This window comes from Diabrotica virgifera, chromosome 6 (genome assembly GCF_917563875.1).
Source record: "Diabrotica virgifera virgifera chromosome 6, PGI_DIABVI_V3a".
Taxonomy (NCBI): domain Eukaryota; kingdom Metazoa; phylum Arthropoda; class Insecta; order Coleoptera; family Chrysomelidae; genus Diabrotica; species Diabrotica virgifera.
Genome location: NC_065448.1, coordinates 129930191 through 129948147, shown reverse-complemented (window position 1 = coordinate 129948147; position 17957 = coordinate 129930191). Strand labels below are relative to the sequence as shown.

At 35.3% G+C, this 17957-nt stretch overlaps 1 protein-coding gene across 2 annotated transcripts in view; it reads left to right on the top strand.

Moving 5' to 3' along the window:
- The window catches only part of LOC126886017 (DNA repair protein RAD50-like), a 61565-nt gene extending 46368 nt beyond the window's left edge, over window positions 1-15197 (top strand). For both annotated transcript variants that reach the window (XM_050652856.1, XM_050652857.1), the window contains exons 6-8: window positions 6099-6539; window positions 13016-13241; window positions 14245-15197. In XM_050652856.1, the coding sequence (XP_050508813.1) occupies window positions 6099-6539; window positions 13016-13241; window positions 14245-15181 (1604 nt within the window). In that variant the 3' untranslated portion in view covers window positions 15182-15197. The remainder of the gene's footprint in view (window positions 1-6098; window positions 6540-13015; window positions 13242-14244) is intronic.
- Window positions 15198-17957: the final 2760 nt, after the last annotated feature.

Below are 17957 nucleotides of genomic sequence, written 5' to 3'. Positions count from 1 at the left end.
TTGAAATATTTGCTGGTAATGTTTTATTCATATTTTATTATTTATTTGACGTTATAAGTTATGTACTCTTGTCAGGTCAGATCAATATTTAAGACTGTTGAGTGTTGCTGTTGCCATGGTAACATTCAAACACGCGCATTTTTGAAAGTTGAATTTAAACACGCTTGGGGGTACCTACTTTAAATAAGCAAAATAGGGTACCAATAATAATAAAGTGTTTTTTTTAATAACTGTTAATGATATTTTGACGCTGTTTACTTGATGCATGTTTACTTTATTACGTTGTCGGTCAATATGTCATGACATTTCAGTAGTGCTAACTTTCAAATGCTTACTGTCAAAATTCGATTTCTGTTCCAGTTCTTTGAGCATTATTTTTTTACGAAGGTTAGGTTACTAACTTTGCTCTCCAACCCTCCTTTTTTACCCGGGCTTGAGACCGGTAATGATGGTAACATCTGAGCTACTCGATCCACCCAGCATGGACTGACCCACAAAACGGTGGTACGAGAGCTGGAGCTCCGGATCGCAGCAAAGACTGTAACCGAAGAAACAGGATATAGTCCTATTAAAAGAAGAAGAAGACTGTCAAAATTTCATGTCATACTTACATAGTGACAGAATATGTGAATATAGTGAATAAGGAATTTTTCCCTTATTCCGCGACGATAAGCTGGCCAAATACCCAAGTAGGAGGAGGACTATAAACTAAAGAAGGAGAAGAAGTACATAGTGACTATTTTTGAAGTAACGCTATTTTTGTAATTTTTATAAACAGTGGATTTAAAGCGATTTCGTGTTATGATTTACCACTGTTATTTGATGAGAAAAAGTATCGTTCAAACCGAGAAATGGCTCAAAAAGTGTTAGCGGAACTCTGCTCCATCGATTACAACTATTAAACGATGATTTGTTGAATTCAATCATACAACACAAATGATTATGCGTGCTCTGGAAGGTTAAATGAAGCAGTTATTCCCGAAAACATCAAAAACACTGAAAATTAGTGAAAAATCGCAAAGTGAGGTTTGCAAGAGATAGCTGACCCTCTTAACTTCTCAAAAAGCAGCGTTTTCACTGTTATACATGCATTGGAGGATCCAAGGGGGCATCACGGATATCATGACCCCCCCATGAAAATAAATATCAATTCAATAATCCTAAAAAAAGAAAAACTGAAAGCCGCCAAAAAAAAATTAGGCCCATCCAAAAATTAATTGAAAACCCACTTATCCTAGGGGTGGTAAGACTAAGTGACCTTGCATCAGAACATAATTAAATCACCCTTAAGATCCATGAGCCCTCCCCCCCCCCAAAAAAAATTTCTGAATCCGCCACTGTATACATGAAAGCTACTCTTGAATGTGAATTTATTTCTAGGTGCGAATGTCAAGTAAATATTTCTGAACATTTTTTACGAGCTCAGTTTATTCGATGTATCAAAGATAACTTAATTAGAGAACGTCTTTTGGAATCCAATGAAATATCATTTGAAAAATTGAAAGAAAAAGCTTTAACCTTAGAATCTTCAATTTAGTACGAATCGTCAATTCGTCTCTTACGAAGGTGGAAGGGGCGGAAAAATTTATTCGTAGTATGTTGTCATTGTGTTTAAGGCTTTAGATAATGTTGTCTCCACTTCAGCAAACGTTTTTGTTTGTCCAACAATAGCTGTATCGTCTGCATAATATATGAAACTCTTAGTATCTACTGATATGTATGTTGGTCGTTTGTACAAATTTTGTACAGTGCAGGTACCGTTGGGTTGCCCTGAGCGGGATCATGCGGTGTTCTCCATCTACTATTCTTACGATTAAGAGATACGAAAAATCTTCTATTCTACAGGAGGACGCGGATAAGACAAGTGAGTTACCGCCCCAGATATTCTGGTGTTTTTCGTACCTGTCTTTGACGTGTTGGGCAAGATTTAGTATTTGTGTATTGGGAATTAAAACGTCAAAAAGAATATAAAATGTAATTTTTATTATAACAAATAAAATATTTAACTTAAGCATGCCATAAAAAACAGTACCTCTATAACTTGTGTAAATATATTTCTGCTAAAAATATTCTCTGAAGGTATTAAGGATATTAATAATTCAAATTTTCACTTTCTACAGCGGCCATTGAATAGTTTACACCCTTACATATCTAGTCACCCTTACATAGCTTATTCTCGTCACCAACGACATTTTCATTTCTAAAAATGATACGAACCGTTCACCGTGCTTCGGTGGGTACGTTAATCCGTCGGTCCTCCTGGGCTAGTGTGCATCAACACTAGCTACTTCAAACAGGTTTAAACAGTGGCGGCCCGTGAGGTAGTGCCATAGAGCCATGGCACTACCTTGCTAACTATGCAGAAACATATTTTTTATCTTAAAAACATCTTAATGCCTGTTAATTTTTTTTGTGATTATTTCTCTTTATTTTCATAAATTATATCAAATCTGGCAACTGTGTAGCGCAATGCAAATCTACCAACTCTGGCCACCCACAGCTGACCGGATAAGGGATGAAGATCACAAAAATCCCAGTGCCGAACGGCATAGTGGCTCGGTAGAAAAGAGAAAGATTGTATGAGCATCCTGTGTAAGTGACAGAGATAGAGCGGTATTGCACTTTTAATATACGTTTAAATTGGACTCTCCGTGCCTGGCTCGAAATCTCGAAAAGGAAGTTAGTGGATCTTAAGATACAATGTTTTAGATCTATTTCTAGTCTCTTTACGCGTTCGCTTGACGCTATTGTGTTTATTATCTACTACTGTATTGTATATTTGTGTTTATACTCTACTATATTTTTTAATTTGTAATTATTAGTGCGTTGTGGTCGTGGGTGTCGTAGGTATAAAAATAATATTTTGATTATTTTCTACGTTTAATTTATTTTTTGACAATGAATCAAATTAGTTTATTAAAAAACTCTTTTGGTGGTTTTTCGTTAGAAAAAAACTACAAATTAAAGAACTCGGTCGGCCTTTACCCGATTTAAAAATTGAAAAACAAAGTGGAAATGGACAAAAACTTCGCTGTCGTAAGTTTAATAAAACTATTTATGATAAAAATAGCTGGTTGTGTGGTTGCGAACAAACTAATAAACTGTTCTGTTTTGTATGCGTTTTGTTTGGAGGTGACGAGACTTGGTCAAACAAAGGCACCGATGATCGTGTACATATATGGGAGAAATTGAAATCTCATGAAAAATCTAAAGTGCACATGAATAACGTTTTTAGCTTTTCAATGCTTGGTAAGTTAAATATAAAAACCCAATTAAATTCAGCTTATCGTGATACTCTAATTAAACATAATGAACAGGTAGATAAGAATCGATATGTCTTGAATCAAATCATAAATTGTATAAGGTTTTGTGGAGCTTTTGAGTTAGCTCTAAGAGGTCAAGACGAAACGAAAAATTCAGACAACAGAGGCATATTTAAGGAGCTGGTCAATTTTAGCGCTGAATTAGACAACGACTTAAAGGTTCACATTCAAAGTTCCAAATCTTTTAAAGGTACCTCAAAAACAACACAAAATGAACTACTGGAGTGCATGATATATGTTTAACACGAGGAAATTAAGAAAGAAATTGAAAATTCTCCTTATGTTGCAGTGTGATTTCCGATGAAACCACAGACGTTGCTGGTGAATTTCAATTAGTTATAGTCTTCCGATATTTGTGTAAAGGACGACCAGTTGAGAGATTTTGGAGATTTTACGTGCCGGGCGGACATGATGCTAAGTCAATCGCTGAATGTAATTTAAATGTTTTAAATCCCTTGTTAAAACATACTCCAAACAAACTAATTGCTCAAAGTTATGATGGCGCATCTGTTATGAGTGGTGGCTTAAATGGTGTGCAACAAATTATTAAGGAGACATATCCTCTTGCAAATTACGTTCATTGCTATGCACACCAAATGAATTTAATTATGACAAGTGCATGTTCCATCAATAAGCAGGCTAGGATATTTTTTCTAATTTATCTGGTTTGTGCTCATTCTTTTCAACGTCTCCTCAAAAAACAAAAATTTTGGATGAGGTGGTTAATCGCAGGTTGTCAAAATCTTCCCAAACACGTTGGAATTTTCAATCACGAAGTGTTCATACTGTTCATGAAAATAGAAAAGACCTCATTGCAGTTATGGACATTATACAAAGTACTTCACGTGATTTGTCTTCCATTAGTCAAGCAAATGGTTACAAATTAGAGCTCCAGGATAAAGATTTTGTATTTTGGTTATTTATTTTTATTAAAATTATGCCTCACGTAGAAATTATTGTTCATCAATTGCAAAAAGTATGCACTGATTCTGTCAAAGTGAAAAAAGATTTGGAGAATTTTGAAGCAGCAATTCAAGATATAAGGGAGCAAATGGACGTCATTATTGATAATATTCAAGAAGAAATAAACACGTCACAGAGACAAACCGATAATGATGAACCAATAAAAAAAGGCGCTAATTGAAGAGGACAGGCCCAGCAGAAAACGGGAAGCCTTAGAGATATGCGATGCAGTTTTGTTGCAAATAAAAACAAGGTTTACCTTCTCCGGACATTTAGTTGCTTCTCATTTATTTATGTCAGAGAAGTTTTCTGCTTATATGGATAAGTTCCCCGAATCATTTCTTAATGAAACATGCACACAATTTTTATTTTTAAACAAAACTCGGCTTAAAACTGAATTACAAGTATTGTATCAGCGAGACGAATTAAGTACTACCTCTGGGGCTGTTCCGTTATCTGTTTTATTAAATGATGAAGGTTTAAAATGTACATTTGAAGAAACTGTTAAACTTTTAAGTATATTAATAACCATTCCCATGTCAACATCTGAAGCAGAACGTTGTTTTTCAATGCTAAAACGAATTAAGACATTCCTCAGAAATCCCATGAAGGAAGAACGACTAAGTGCTTTAGGTATGCTGTCTACAGAAAGACATTTTGTAAATGGCATTGCCAATTTTAATAATAAAGTCATTGAAAACTTTGCCTCCAAAAAAGAAAGAAGGATGGACTTCACATATCGTAAACTTTAAAAGTTATATTAAATAACTTTGTGCGTGTGTGTAAAAATAGAATAGTGTTATTTTTATAATTTTCTAAATAGGCTCTAGAGACCATATCGTAACAACAATCTTCAAGTACATCAGCAGTGGTAGGAAGAATGAAAGATTGACAGCATAGGATTAAAGGACGTGGTGGTCGGATGAGTGCGAGAGACGGAAGCTGATGCGTGATGACGAGCGACTGAGAATCGGGCAAAAGAAGGACATCGGGGAGAAGTCATGCCCTAACGGGCGATTCCACCCTGATGCCCTAGTATGAGAGGGGTGGGGTTTAGCTGGTCCCGGCCACATCGGAGTTACGGAGGGCAGGGAGGTCCGATTTAGGGCCAAACTTGTCGACGTGACACTGATGAGGTTTCAGCTCAGGAACCCAGCACTGTTGGAAATGTTTACCTCCGACGTCTGTTTGCAGATTCCCCACCTAGTGATGAAAAAAAAAATACATCAGCAGTAAATACTGGTGATAAGTTGAATTTTTTTTATTGTTAATTACTTAATTTACGGAACTGTTTTGATAAATTTTGGTCAATTTTTTGGCATCCCAAAAATAGTAAATATATAGATACATATATAAGATAAAAATGTCTGCGCCTATTTTTTTATCTCTATTTTATATCCTTTATGACAATATCGTAAAACCGTCACTAAAAATTTAGGCAGCTGCCCGGATTCTGGCACTACCTTCCTAAAGTTATACGAGCCGCCACTGGGTTTAAAGATGCAGTTGTGCCGGAACCTGTCCGAAAGGATGTCCCCGGCAAAAATACTATACGATATTATTAATACTACATATATCTAGTAACTGATTCTATGAATGAATTTTTGCCTCATTTAAATGCACTTTTTACTTCAACGTGACGTTAATTACCAGTAGCGAAGCAAGAATAAGTTGATTAAAATTTTAAAAATCACAAAAAAAGGTAAATAAATAAATAAAAAATAAATCAAAATAAATGTAAACATGAAGGTGTAAACAATTTAGTGACCGCAGCTGTATATCATTGGTTCTAATATTTATTAATACCTTTAGATTTATCAACGAAGCAACAAAAAGTGGCAGAATTGTGTAAAGGACGAGACTTCTATACCGTCTTGGTTGAAACTTATGAAAAGAAGGAGAAGCTTCAAAAAGACAAAGGACATTACAGGGCCGAAGAAATAATGTACAAAGCCTTTATCGATAAATTCGAAGAAAAGAACTGTTGCCCAGTTTGCAAGACGGACTTCAAAGACAATCGAACCGCCATTCCAGAAATAATTCGCGAACTCAAAAGAAAGATCGATCAGATTCCATCTGCATTGGTGAAAGTCGAAAGCGAGTTGAAGAAAGAAGAAGCTTTTTATAATAAGCTCCAACAGTTGAAAACGATCAATGATGCCATACAAAATTTGACCGAAGAGATTCCAGAGTTCGAGAAGAAAATTGGTACACTCGACGAGGAATTTATAGAACAGTCCATGAGCTTAACAGGTAAGACTATTTGTTCTTTTTACTTCTATTTATAGTTTTCTCTTTATTCCTTTTACTACATTTTTCTTCTTCTTCGTTCAACAGCCCTTGGCTCACCACTCCTTGATGTTTTCACTTGAATTTGTCTTTTGTTACCTGGTGCCATTATCTTCCCGCCTTTTCTTTCTAGTCCATGTAGAGAGATCGCTCCCGTCTAAAAAAAATTTCTGATTCGGTTTATTTGCGGATTCCTATTCAAAAATGTTCCCTTTAAACAAATCCGAAGGGTACGGGCGGAATTTTTGGGCAGAAATTGTTTAAACAATTTTTTTAACAAATAAAAAGATCACCTTTTTGCTCTGGAACATATTTTTTTAGGTTTTTTGGATCATTCTAAACAAGAAAGCTATCTTGTGATTTTTCTCAAAAATTGATATTTTTCGAGTTATAGGCGATTTAACATCTAAAAAATGCAAAAATACTCATTTTCGAGGCTTAAAAACTCATATTTAAAATAGTAATTTTGAGGTTACCAAGTACTTAAATTGTAAAAAAAAGACTAAGTTTTCACTCTAATGGCATATAAAACAACATAATGCTATTCTACATCCCACCAGAATGAAAGCAATGGGAACCTTCTCTGGTTACACCTCCGAGGCTTCTACAATTTGCAAGCCATACGGATGCTGAGACTAAGGAAGATGAGGGAATTCTACAATTTACAATTCACGTCCCATCTGCTCAGCGCGGTAAAGTTCCCACGAGAATGGTTCCCTTTGTACTCTAATCAGAGTAAATGTAAATCAAAAATGAATAACCATTTTCAATTTCGTTGCAAAACGAAAATACAGCCGAACCGTATTCTAGTCCAATCAGAGAGTGCATCAAGCACCTCTACCGGTTTCGAAACTTATTAGTCTCTCATCAGGAGGCACATATGCTGCTCTCCGTGATCCAACCAAAACAAACCCCAGCGTGCAGTCCCGGATTGCAACGAACGAAATGGCATAGATGCCCTAGCGGCAACTGCTAACAAAAAGACTAAGTTTTCACTCTAATGGCATATAAAACAACATAATGCTATTCTACATCCCACCAGAATGAAAACAATGGGAACAAACCCCAGCGTTTGGTTGGATCAGGAAGAGCAGCATATGTGCCTCCTGATGAGAGACTAATAAGTTTCGAAACCGGTAGAGGTGCTTGATGCACTCTCTGATTGGACTAGAATATGGTTCGGTTGTATTTTCGTTTTGCAACGAAATTGAAAATGGTTATTCATTTTTGATTTACATTTACTCTGATTAGAGTACAAAGGGAACCATTCTCGTTGGAACTTTACCACGCTGAGCAGATGGGACGTGAATTGTAAATTGTAGAATTCCCTCATCTTCCTTAGTCTCAGCATCCGTATGGCTTGCAAATTGTAGAAGCCTCGGAGGTGTAACCAGAGAAGGTTCCCATTGTTTTCATTCTGGTGGGATGTAGAATAGCATTATGTTGTTTTATATGCCATTAGAGTGAAAACTTAGTCTTTTTGTTAGCAGTTGCCGCTAGGGCATCTATGCCATTTCGTTCGTTGCAATCCGGGACTGCACGCTGGGGTTTGTTTTGGTTGGATCAGGGAGAGCAGCATATGTGCCTCCTGATGAGAGACTAATAAGTTTCGAAACCGGTAGAGGTGCTTTATGCACTCTCTGATTTGACTAGAATATGGTTCGGCTGTATTTTAGTTTTGCAACGAAATTGAAAATGGTTATTCATTTTTGATTTACATTTACTCTGATTAGAGTACAAAGGGAACCATTCTCGTTGGAACTTTACCGCGCTGAGCAGATGGGACGTGAATTGTAAATTGTAGAATTCCCTCATCTTCCTTAGTCTCAGCATCCGTATGGCTTGCAAATTGTAGAAGCCTCGGAGGTGTAACCAGAGAAGGTTCCCATTGTTTTCATTCTGGTGGGATGTAGAATAGCATTATGTTGTTTTATATGCCATTAGAGTGAAAACTTAGTCTTTTTGTTAGCAGTTGCCGCTAGGGCATCTATGCCATTTCGTTCGTTGCAATCCGGGACTGCACGCTGGGGTTTGTTTTGGTTGGATCAGGGAGAGCAGCATATGTGCCTCCTGATGAGAGACTAATAAGTTTCGAAACCGGTAGAGGTGCTTGATGCACTCTCTGATTGGACTAGAATATGGTTCGGCTGTATTTTCGTTTTGCAACGAAATTGAAAATGGTTATTCATTTTTGACTTAAATTGTAGTTTAAACATTCGTTTTCAATATTCTGAAGAGTGATCGGGTCTAACTTCAATTTATACCGTTGTTATTTAATTGTTAAATATGCGTATCCATCCGATTTTTTTCCAGTGCGGCGCGCCCTATTTCAACAATCTCCGATTTTTCTCCGAAAAATATTTTTTTTTAGATTCTTTGGGACATTCTAAATAAAATAGGTTGCTGAACTTTTGTGGTCACGCCGAATCTAGCACTCTTTCTCTCTGCATTATTTGACATAAATTCCTTAAAACTTGGCAGTGCGGCATCTTTCTTCTCTTTCTTGTTGGAGGACTCGGGCTTCTTCTGTTTCATTTGGGCCAGCATATGGTGCAAGACGATTTATGTGAATAACTTTTGGCTTACCATTTGGCAACTTCTTAATTCTGTATATTACGTCATTTATTTTCTTCTTAACTTCATACGGACCTTCCCATTGTCTATACAGTTTAGGACACAAGCCTCGACGACGTTCCTTGTGGATTATAAAACCAGACAAGATCACCTACTTTGAAGCTTTCATTCTTGCATCGAGAATCATATTGATCTTTCATTCTGTCACTGGCTATCTGGATGTGTTGTCGGGCAAGTTCATGAATGTTGTTCATTCGTAACTTCAGGCGGTCGACGTATTCTTCGCCTGCAACATGTTCCTCGGAAGGTCTGCAGCCAAACTCTAGATCGCAGGGCAAACGAACTTCACGACCCAACATCAGGCAGGTTGGTGTCTGACATGTAGTTTCATTCACGGCCGAGCGGTAGGTCATCAGGAATAAATGAATGTGCTGGTCCCAATCTCGCTGATGTTCAGATACAACTTTGAACAAGTAGTGTTTACCCATCGTCCGGTTCATCCTCTCGACCATTCCATCTGATTGAGGATGCAGGGGTGCCGTTCTGTTCTTATTGACACCAATCAATTTACAAAAGTTTTGGAAAAGGGCTGACTCAAAGTTTCGCCCTTGTCGGAGTGGATCTCCCAGGGGACACCAAATCGGCTGAAGAATTCTTTAACAAGTACCTCCGCAACGGTAGCAGCTTCTTGATTTGGTAATGCATAGGCCTCGGTCCATTTCGTAAAATAATCCATGGCTACCAGGATGCATGTATTTCCAGCATCGGTTTCTGGAACTGCAATTTCGATTGCTACTCTTTCCATAGGACTGCCAACGTTGTACTGTCTCATGGGTGCTCTCTTTTACCAACTGGACCATTACTGGATGCACACAGTTCGCATTTCTGGCACCATTTTCGTACATCATCTTTACAGTTCACCCAATAGAACCGTTATACACGCAATACTTCTGACACTTTACTTTTAGGTACAATCAACTGAAGCTTGGATTCTGTACCATCATCTCTCTGAAAGGTTCTGTACAGAAGATCATCTTTTAGTACTAGACAATTCCATTGGCTCCAGTAGGCCTTGACTTCTGGACTACATGCACTAATATTCTGCCCACTAGGTCTCTCACCTTGACGCATCCAATCCAATACTCTCTTTATACATGGATCATCTTCTTGGGCGTCTTGTAACTGTTGGGTGATTACAACTTTCACCGCATAGCCGTATTGAGGAAGCATCTGTATTTGAACGAACTCTTCCAGCCCTCTTCACGCGTCTCTTCGGCATCGTGTCACGAATCACTCTCCGTACCATTTCCTCCAAACGTTCATCTTTTCTCTTATCGCCTTTTTCAACGGTTAGTACTTGATTGTTTCGTGAAGCTTGGCTAGCTGCTTCATGTTCTAATGCAATAGCAAGTGCTTCATCTAAAACTGTCGGTCTTGCTAGTCGTAATACTTTATTTAGTTCATTCTCTTTCAACCCATTGACGAAGGTATCTATCTATCTCACCTCCAGATAAGCCAACCGCACCAAACGAGCCACATCTGCTTCAAATTCTTGCAGATTCTCACTTGTTCGTTGACTTCTACTTCGCAGTTGTGCTTTGTATACTTGTAGATGGACATCTCCATAGCGTTTTTCTAGACAAGTGAACAAGGTCTGGTAACATTTTTCTTGACCTTTAGGAATTGACTTTAATATATCTGCAACATCATCTCGTAAATCAGCAGTCAAGGAAACAGCCTTTTCTTGTTCGGTCCAATGATTGGCGGTCGTAATAGCTTCAAATTGTCTAAGGTATATGGACCAAGAAGACTTTCTATCAAATGGTGGTCATTTAAATCTCATATGATGCGACGTTTCGTCTCTCGGTGATTCTTCTTTCACTACAGGCTCTAACGCTACTGCATTAACTAGTGGTTGCATCTTCGTATTAGTTATTAAGCTCTCTAATTTGATCTTTTCTTCTACGGTCTCTAATTATTTGATATTCTCTTTTAACATTTCTTTATTGTCATCTACACTTTTCTGTATCTTATCGGTTGTTCTAAAAACTTCTTCGAATTTCTCGTTGTTCTGCTTACAAACCTCTTTAATTACTTGATCTCGTCTCGTCAAATTTTTTTAGCAACGTTTTCGAATTTCTCGTCGCTTTTTCTAGAAGTTTCATTAATCTTTTGAGAAGTTCGTCAAATCTTTTAGCAACATTTTCGAATTTATCATCGTTTTTTCTAGAAGTTTTATCGATCTTTTGAGAAACAATTTCGAATTTCTGGTCGAATTTCTCATTATTTATCTTAGGCGTTTCATCGATCTTTTGAGAAACACTTTCGAATTTCCGGTCGAATTTCTCATTATTTATCTTAGACGTTTCATCGATCTTTTGAGAAACACTTTCGAATTTCGATAAGATTGCTTGTTCTGCTGACTGGAAGTAGAACGTCTTTGGGTCATCTCCGTTCTTCCTGAGGACACCCTCGAGTCGTGTTTGCAGGGTTTTCTTGGCCCCATTGCTGTCTTCATCCCGTTCCTCTAACTGTTCCAGCAACTGTTTTACGGAAAGATCTTCTAGCAACATCTTTGGTCAATAAAACTACATATTTTTCCTGTTGTAGATTTTTTTAGATAAACTTACCACAAGTATACCTTCTCATTTAAAAGCTGTATAATTATTTAAACAATCTTTGTTTAAACAAATTGTTATAATAAATAAATTAATTTCTATAACAAAACAAAAGCAACTTTGACATTTAAGAATGCGTTAATTAAGTGGCTCTACTCGAGTTACTTGGAAACAAAAAAAAATGAAGAAAATTGCTCTATGGGAAGCTGCAAAAATGCATTTTTTAACGTATACCGATTTTGAACTTTGAACAACTTCTATTTTTTCCAACCTGTTTTTTTATTGAAATTTTGTATTTTTGATATTTTTCACTCGTAATACCGATAATTTTTATTATTATAATATATGTTATGAGTCTTTTAACGATATGAAAATTTGTGTGGAGAAAGAGAACGGAAATAAAAAGGTGATGGTTCGAAAATTACCATCCTATTGTTTATATCTTTGCCGTATATGCCGGTCAACTTGGACCGGCTGTATCTCAGGAACCGTTCATCGCAATTAAACGTTTTTTCTTTTAGAAGAAGCGTCCTGCCGCGTTCTTTCCAATACCGTTTTCATAATTTAATTTAATTTCATGTTTCCCGAGATATTATATTTGTTGATAAGCTAAAAAAATGTTTATAATTTTAAAATATTCCTGAGGCCGCATAAATAGTCTAATTTCAATTTTTAAATTACATTAGATAGGTATAGTGCCTTTTTATACAAGCACCATAGTTATTCTTATGCATCATTATTATTGTGGTTGATATGACTACCGTAAATGTTTAATTAACAATTTAATTGTAGCTAACCTGTTCATTTAATTTCCATCGGCTTCTGGAAATGTAATCTATACCAAAAGAGCTTTTATATCATTAAGTTATTTAATTATTTATACATAATTACTTACCTAAAATTTTAGTTGAAAATTAAAGATTTGGTTGGAAAAACCCGCAATTTTCGGGGAAAAATTTTCGTGGAAATAAATCGGGAAAAACATGTCTCTATCCAGAATTTAATTACGGTGAATTTGTATTTAGATGTTTTTGGTGTAAAGTTAAAATCTTTGGAGTTATAGTGCAAAAATTTAAAAAACACGATTTTCAGGCGCCCTTTTGTTAATAAAAAAGTAGCACACTATCTGCGAACTGAACTATCTCGAAGATTCGATTCTAGCCTAACAATAAAATTGCTGGTAAATAGCTTTTCCTTGTATTTTGCTAATTAGCCCAGAGTACTAATAAAACAAAAAAACATTTTTAGATCTTAAACAACAACAAGAACAACCACAACGTATAATTGAAATCTGCAAAACTATTATAACGGACGCTACGTTATTCGATCAGTACAATACCGACATCCGCAGTGCCAATGCTACTATACAAGTCTTGGAAGAAAGTATCGAGCGGGTGCCATCGAATCGATCCAGGATGGAAACCGAAAGCGAGATCAACGCGGTAAAAGGCCAACTTAGTACTGCCAAAAACGGGTAAGAAATTTTCTTCTTCTTTTTTAAGTTCATTGTCCTCCCAAAATATTGGCGACCAGTCACATGATTTTTACTTTGTCCACAGCTGACCTAAATAGTATCGTGGTGCTTACTCCATACCACTGGCGGAGGTTACTAAGCCAGGATGTTTTTCTGCGTCAGGGGCCGCGCTTTCCCTCTATCTTTCCTTGGATAATTATTACATATAGCATTTCGTATTTCGGATTTTCCATTACGTGGGCAAAGTACTCTTCTTTTTATGATATTCAGTACTTCTCTTTCTTTGTTTAGCCGCTGCATTACCGCTTGATTTGGTACTCTGTTCATCTAGGATATCCTGAATATTCTGCGATAAGCCCACATTTCAAAAGCCTCAATCCTTTTGCACAATGTTTATGTGAGTGTCAAGGATTTCATTCCGTAGAACCCATTCCATAGAACAAAATTCTGAACGCATAGCAGCGCAATAAACATATTCTTACCGTAATATATAGCTCTCTGTTGGTTAGTACCTTTTGCATTTTCATAAATGATGTTCTCGCTTGCTCTATTCTGCATTTATGGAGCAGTCTAAATACTTGTATGCTTGTATTCTCTGCAACATGTCTCCATTTATTCTAATATCTGACAAGTTATTATGTAGCAATATTTTTGTTTTTGCTGATGACCATCCATTGGGTTTTCTTTATGTTTATTTTCAGTCAGACCTATTTGTTGGTTATGGTCCGTCACTGAATGTAGATGTGTCTACAAATCATTATTGTCCGTTGCTAACAGAACTGTGTCATCAGCGTATCTCAGATTGTTGATGACTATTCCATTGACAATTATACCATCAATTATATCTTCTACTGCTTCTCTGAAGATCTCTTCTGCAAACAAATTAAACAGAAGCGGGGAGAGCACACAACCTTGTCTAATTCCTTTCAGAATAGGAATTTCTTATGAAATTTTATCAGTACTCAAATATGTTGATAACTTGTAACACATTTTTTTTTTTTAGATATGAAACCAACAAGAATATGTTAGAATCGCATAAGGAGAGAATCCAAGAACTGAACAAGAAAATTCAAAACGAAGTCCAAAGACAACTTGACATTCAAAAGCTAGTCCAGGAGAAACCTCTTCTAGAAACACAATATACAGATATTAATAAAAAATTGGTCGTATTAAAAATAGAAGTCGAAGAGTTGAAAGTAAATATATCTTCTCAGAAGCAAGAGCTAAAAGAAGCTATAGAGGCTAAAACAAAGGCAACCATAACGAATAATCAAATAAAAGAAGCAGCTAGGAACAAGCTCAATTTACATCAGAATGGTTTAAGCGACATACATAAACTACTCAAGAGTATTCGCGAATACGAAATAAATCAGAATAAAGATAAATTGAAGAAGGCTCTAGAAGAATTAGCGGAGCTGAAAGTTTATTTGGAAACCCACAAAAAGATTATGACTATAAGTTTAGAATCCGTCTCTAAAAAGAAAGAATCGCTCGCAAAAAGACCTAGTGAGTTTAGAGCACTAACAGACAACGTGACACTGAGGGAATTACAAAATAAACAAACCAAAGTCGAGGCAGAAATTGGAGAACTAAGACAAAAAATTGAAGAGGCCAATTATCAACAAGTTTATGAAGAGAGACAAAGAAAGGCCGATGAAATCAATAAAAAGCAAAGGGAGATAGATAGCCTTCTCGGCCAGCAGGAAGAAGTACAGGCTCAAATTGACGAGTTGACGGATGAATTAAACAAAGATGACAACAGGAATGCGCACAATCTTTACAAAATAGCTTATTATGATCTAACGCTTAACAAGCTAGTCAAGGAAGATTTAACTAAGTACGTCAAAAGGTTAGAGAAATCGTTACTGAAATTCCACGAAGAGAGAATGGTTCAAATTAATACTTCCATTAGAAAATTGTGGAGAACCATATATCGGTAAGTTCTAGCAATATATAAATATGTATGTACATACAGTGAGGGGCAAAATTATGGAATAAATTTATTTTTTGAGAATGGGAAATTTTGGGAAGAAATCTCGTAACAGGTCGATTTTAATTCTAAATTATGATTGTTTGGCATATATACCGTGCTAGTGATGTCATCCATCTGAGCGTGATGACGTAATCGTTAATTTTTTTAAATGAGAATAGGGGTCGTGTGATAGTTCTTTTAAAAGGTTATTCAATTTTCTTTTGAGTAAGTAATATAGACATTACCGTAATTATTTATACAGCGTGACAAAAAAATTATTTTTGCATTAAATTAATTCACACAGGGATGGAGTGGGGGGGTCGTGTTTGGTGTTATTCGATAGGCTTTTGAAAAATAATAAACACTCGTTTTTAGGTTTTTAATTTTAAGTGTATTTCTCGAGATATTAGATAGTTTCTATAATTTACCTAGGTTATCAGGATAGTTTTTCCAATTATAGCGCCATCTATCCACAATTCGAAAAAATGTCTCGAATAAAAATTCCTTTTTTTTTGCACAAGCAATTCAAATCTGCGATAAAAAAACGTGGGTTTCTATTTCAGATTTTAAAGTTACCCCCCACCCCAAATCCAGGGTATGGAGGGGGTGTAGTGTATAGTGTCATTCGATAGATTCTTGAAAAATATTAAAAAGAGTATTTTTCAGTTTTTTGATCCGATGTATATTTCGCGAGATATTCGACCGTCCCGCTACTTTTGGAAGACCCTATATAAATACTAATACAGGGTGAGTCATGAGGAACTGTACGTACTCCTACCTCGTATAGAGGCCCCTATGGGAGATAAAAAATGACCATTAAAAAGTGTCTGCTCCCATTGTTTAATAATATACAGGGCCAGTTTCGCATTTTGACAGAAATTTATATTCGTCATAATTTTTGAACGGTCAGATCGATGTGTCTCTTATTTTGGTCAATCGTTACACTATTATTTACCACCTAATCAACTGATTTATTCAAACTAGAAAAAATCAGGTCAGGCTTTAAAAAATTAGTTCGTTTGGGTCTTAAAAAAAATTTTACCCTGTATACGCTTTTTGAAAACTCTAATATTAATTTTACAAATTAGACAAATAGACAATTAAAATGACATATTTATTTTTTTCCCCACACGATTACTTAATTTTTTATAAAAAAATCAAATTTGACTATGAATTAAAAATTTGGTAAAGTGAACCATAGATTTAAAAAAATTAACTTTTATTACAAAAATTAATTTTTTTAAACAAATATTTGATTTATGTTACCACCCAATCAACTGATTTATTCAAACTAGAAAAAAATCAGCTCCGGCTTTAAAAAATTAGTTCGTTTGGGTCTTAGAAAAAATTTCAACCTGTATACGCTTTTTGAAAATTCTAATATGAATTTTACAAATTAGACAAATAGGAAATTAAAAAGGCATATTTATTTTTCCCCCACACGATTACTTAATTTTTTATTAAAAAATCAAATTTGTCAAAATCGCAATTTTACCATAAAAATAAAAAAAATTAAACAACGTTTTTCTTAAAATTAAAAGTTTCACCATTTTTTTTCTACAACACGTCTAGATCTAAAAAGTCCCCATAACACTTTGGACTCTATAGTTTAACATAGACGTGATCAAATAGATAAATTTTAATTTTTTTCACTTAATTTTTGCGATCTAACTTTGCAATTCACGAAGCTGCACCTTTTATTTTTTTAAATTCATAACTTTTACGAGAAGAAGACTGAAAGTCTACAACAATTGTCATAGTCTTCACAATGGTAAGAGATATGTGCTGTAAAAATTTCAGAAAAAAAAATTTTAAATGGAACGTTGTAGTGAGTTAAACCGTGATTTCATCTTTTTTTTTTCATTTTTAGGTTAAAATTCCGATTTTGACAAATTTGATTTTTTAATAAAAAATTAAGTAATCGTGTGGGGAAAAAATAAATATGCCATTTTAATTGCCTATTTCTCTAATTTGTAAAATTCATATTAGAGTTTTCAAAAAGCGTATACAGGGTGAAATTTTTTCTACGACCCAAACGAACTAATTTTTTAAAGCCAGACCTAATTTTTTTCTAGTTTGAATAAATCAGTTGATTGGGTGGTAACATAAATCAAATATTTGTTAAAAAAAATAATTTTTGTAATAAAAGTTAATTTTTTTAAATCTATGGTTTACTTTGCCAAACTTTTAATTCATAGTCATAGTCATAGTCAATTTGATTTTTTTATAAAAAATTAAGTAATCGTGTGGGGAAGAAATAAATATGCCATTTTAATTGCCTATTTGTCTAATTTGTAAAATTCATATTAGAGTTTTCAAAAAGCGTATACAGCGTATAATTTTGTTACATTTTGTTGAATTAACAAGTTAAATAAAATAACTTTTTCTTAATGTATTTTTATTACCGTTATAAACTACCAAGATCAAAAATTTTAACATAACCCAAGTAGCAATTTTTCGACGCATTGGTTGTCAGTACAAACAAATGCACTGTCTACAACGTTGCCCGAGAGCATTTTCAGTTGTTTAGGCCAACGTCCCCTACCCCGACTGACATTACGATGTTACAATGTCGGTAAAGTCAGGAGCACCACTTCATAAGACCAAATTCAGACTAAGACTATATTTTATTGCTAATTTATTAAGCAAAGGAAAAATTTATTGCTGTAGCCGTTTCCGAGAAACAGTGGGTGCTGCTAGCTTTACGGTAAAGCTAGCAGCACCCACTCTATATCTCGGCAATG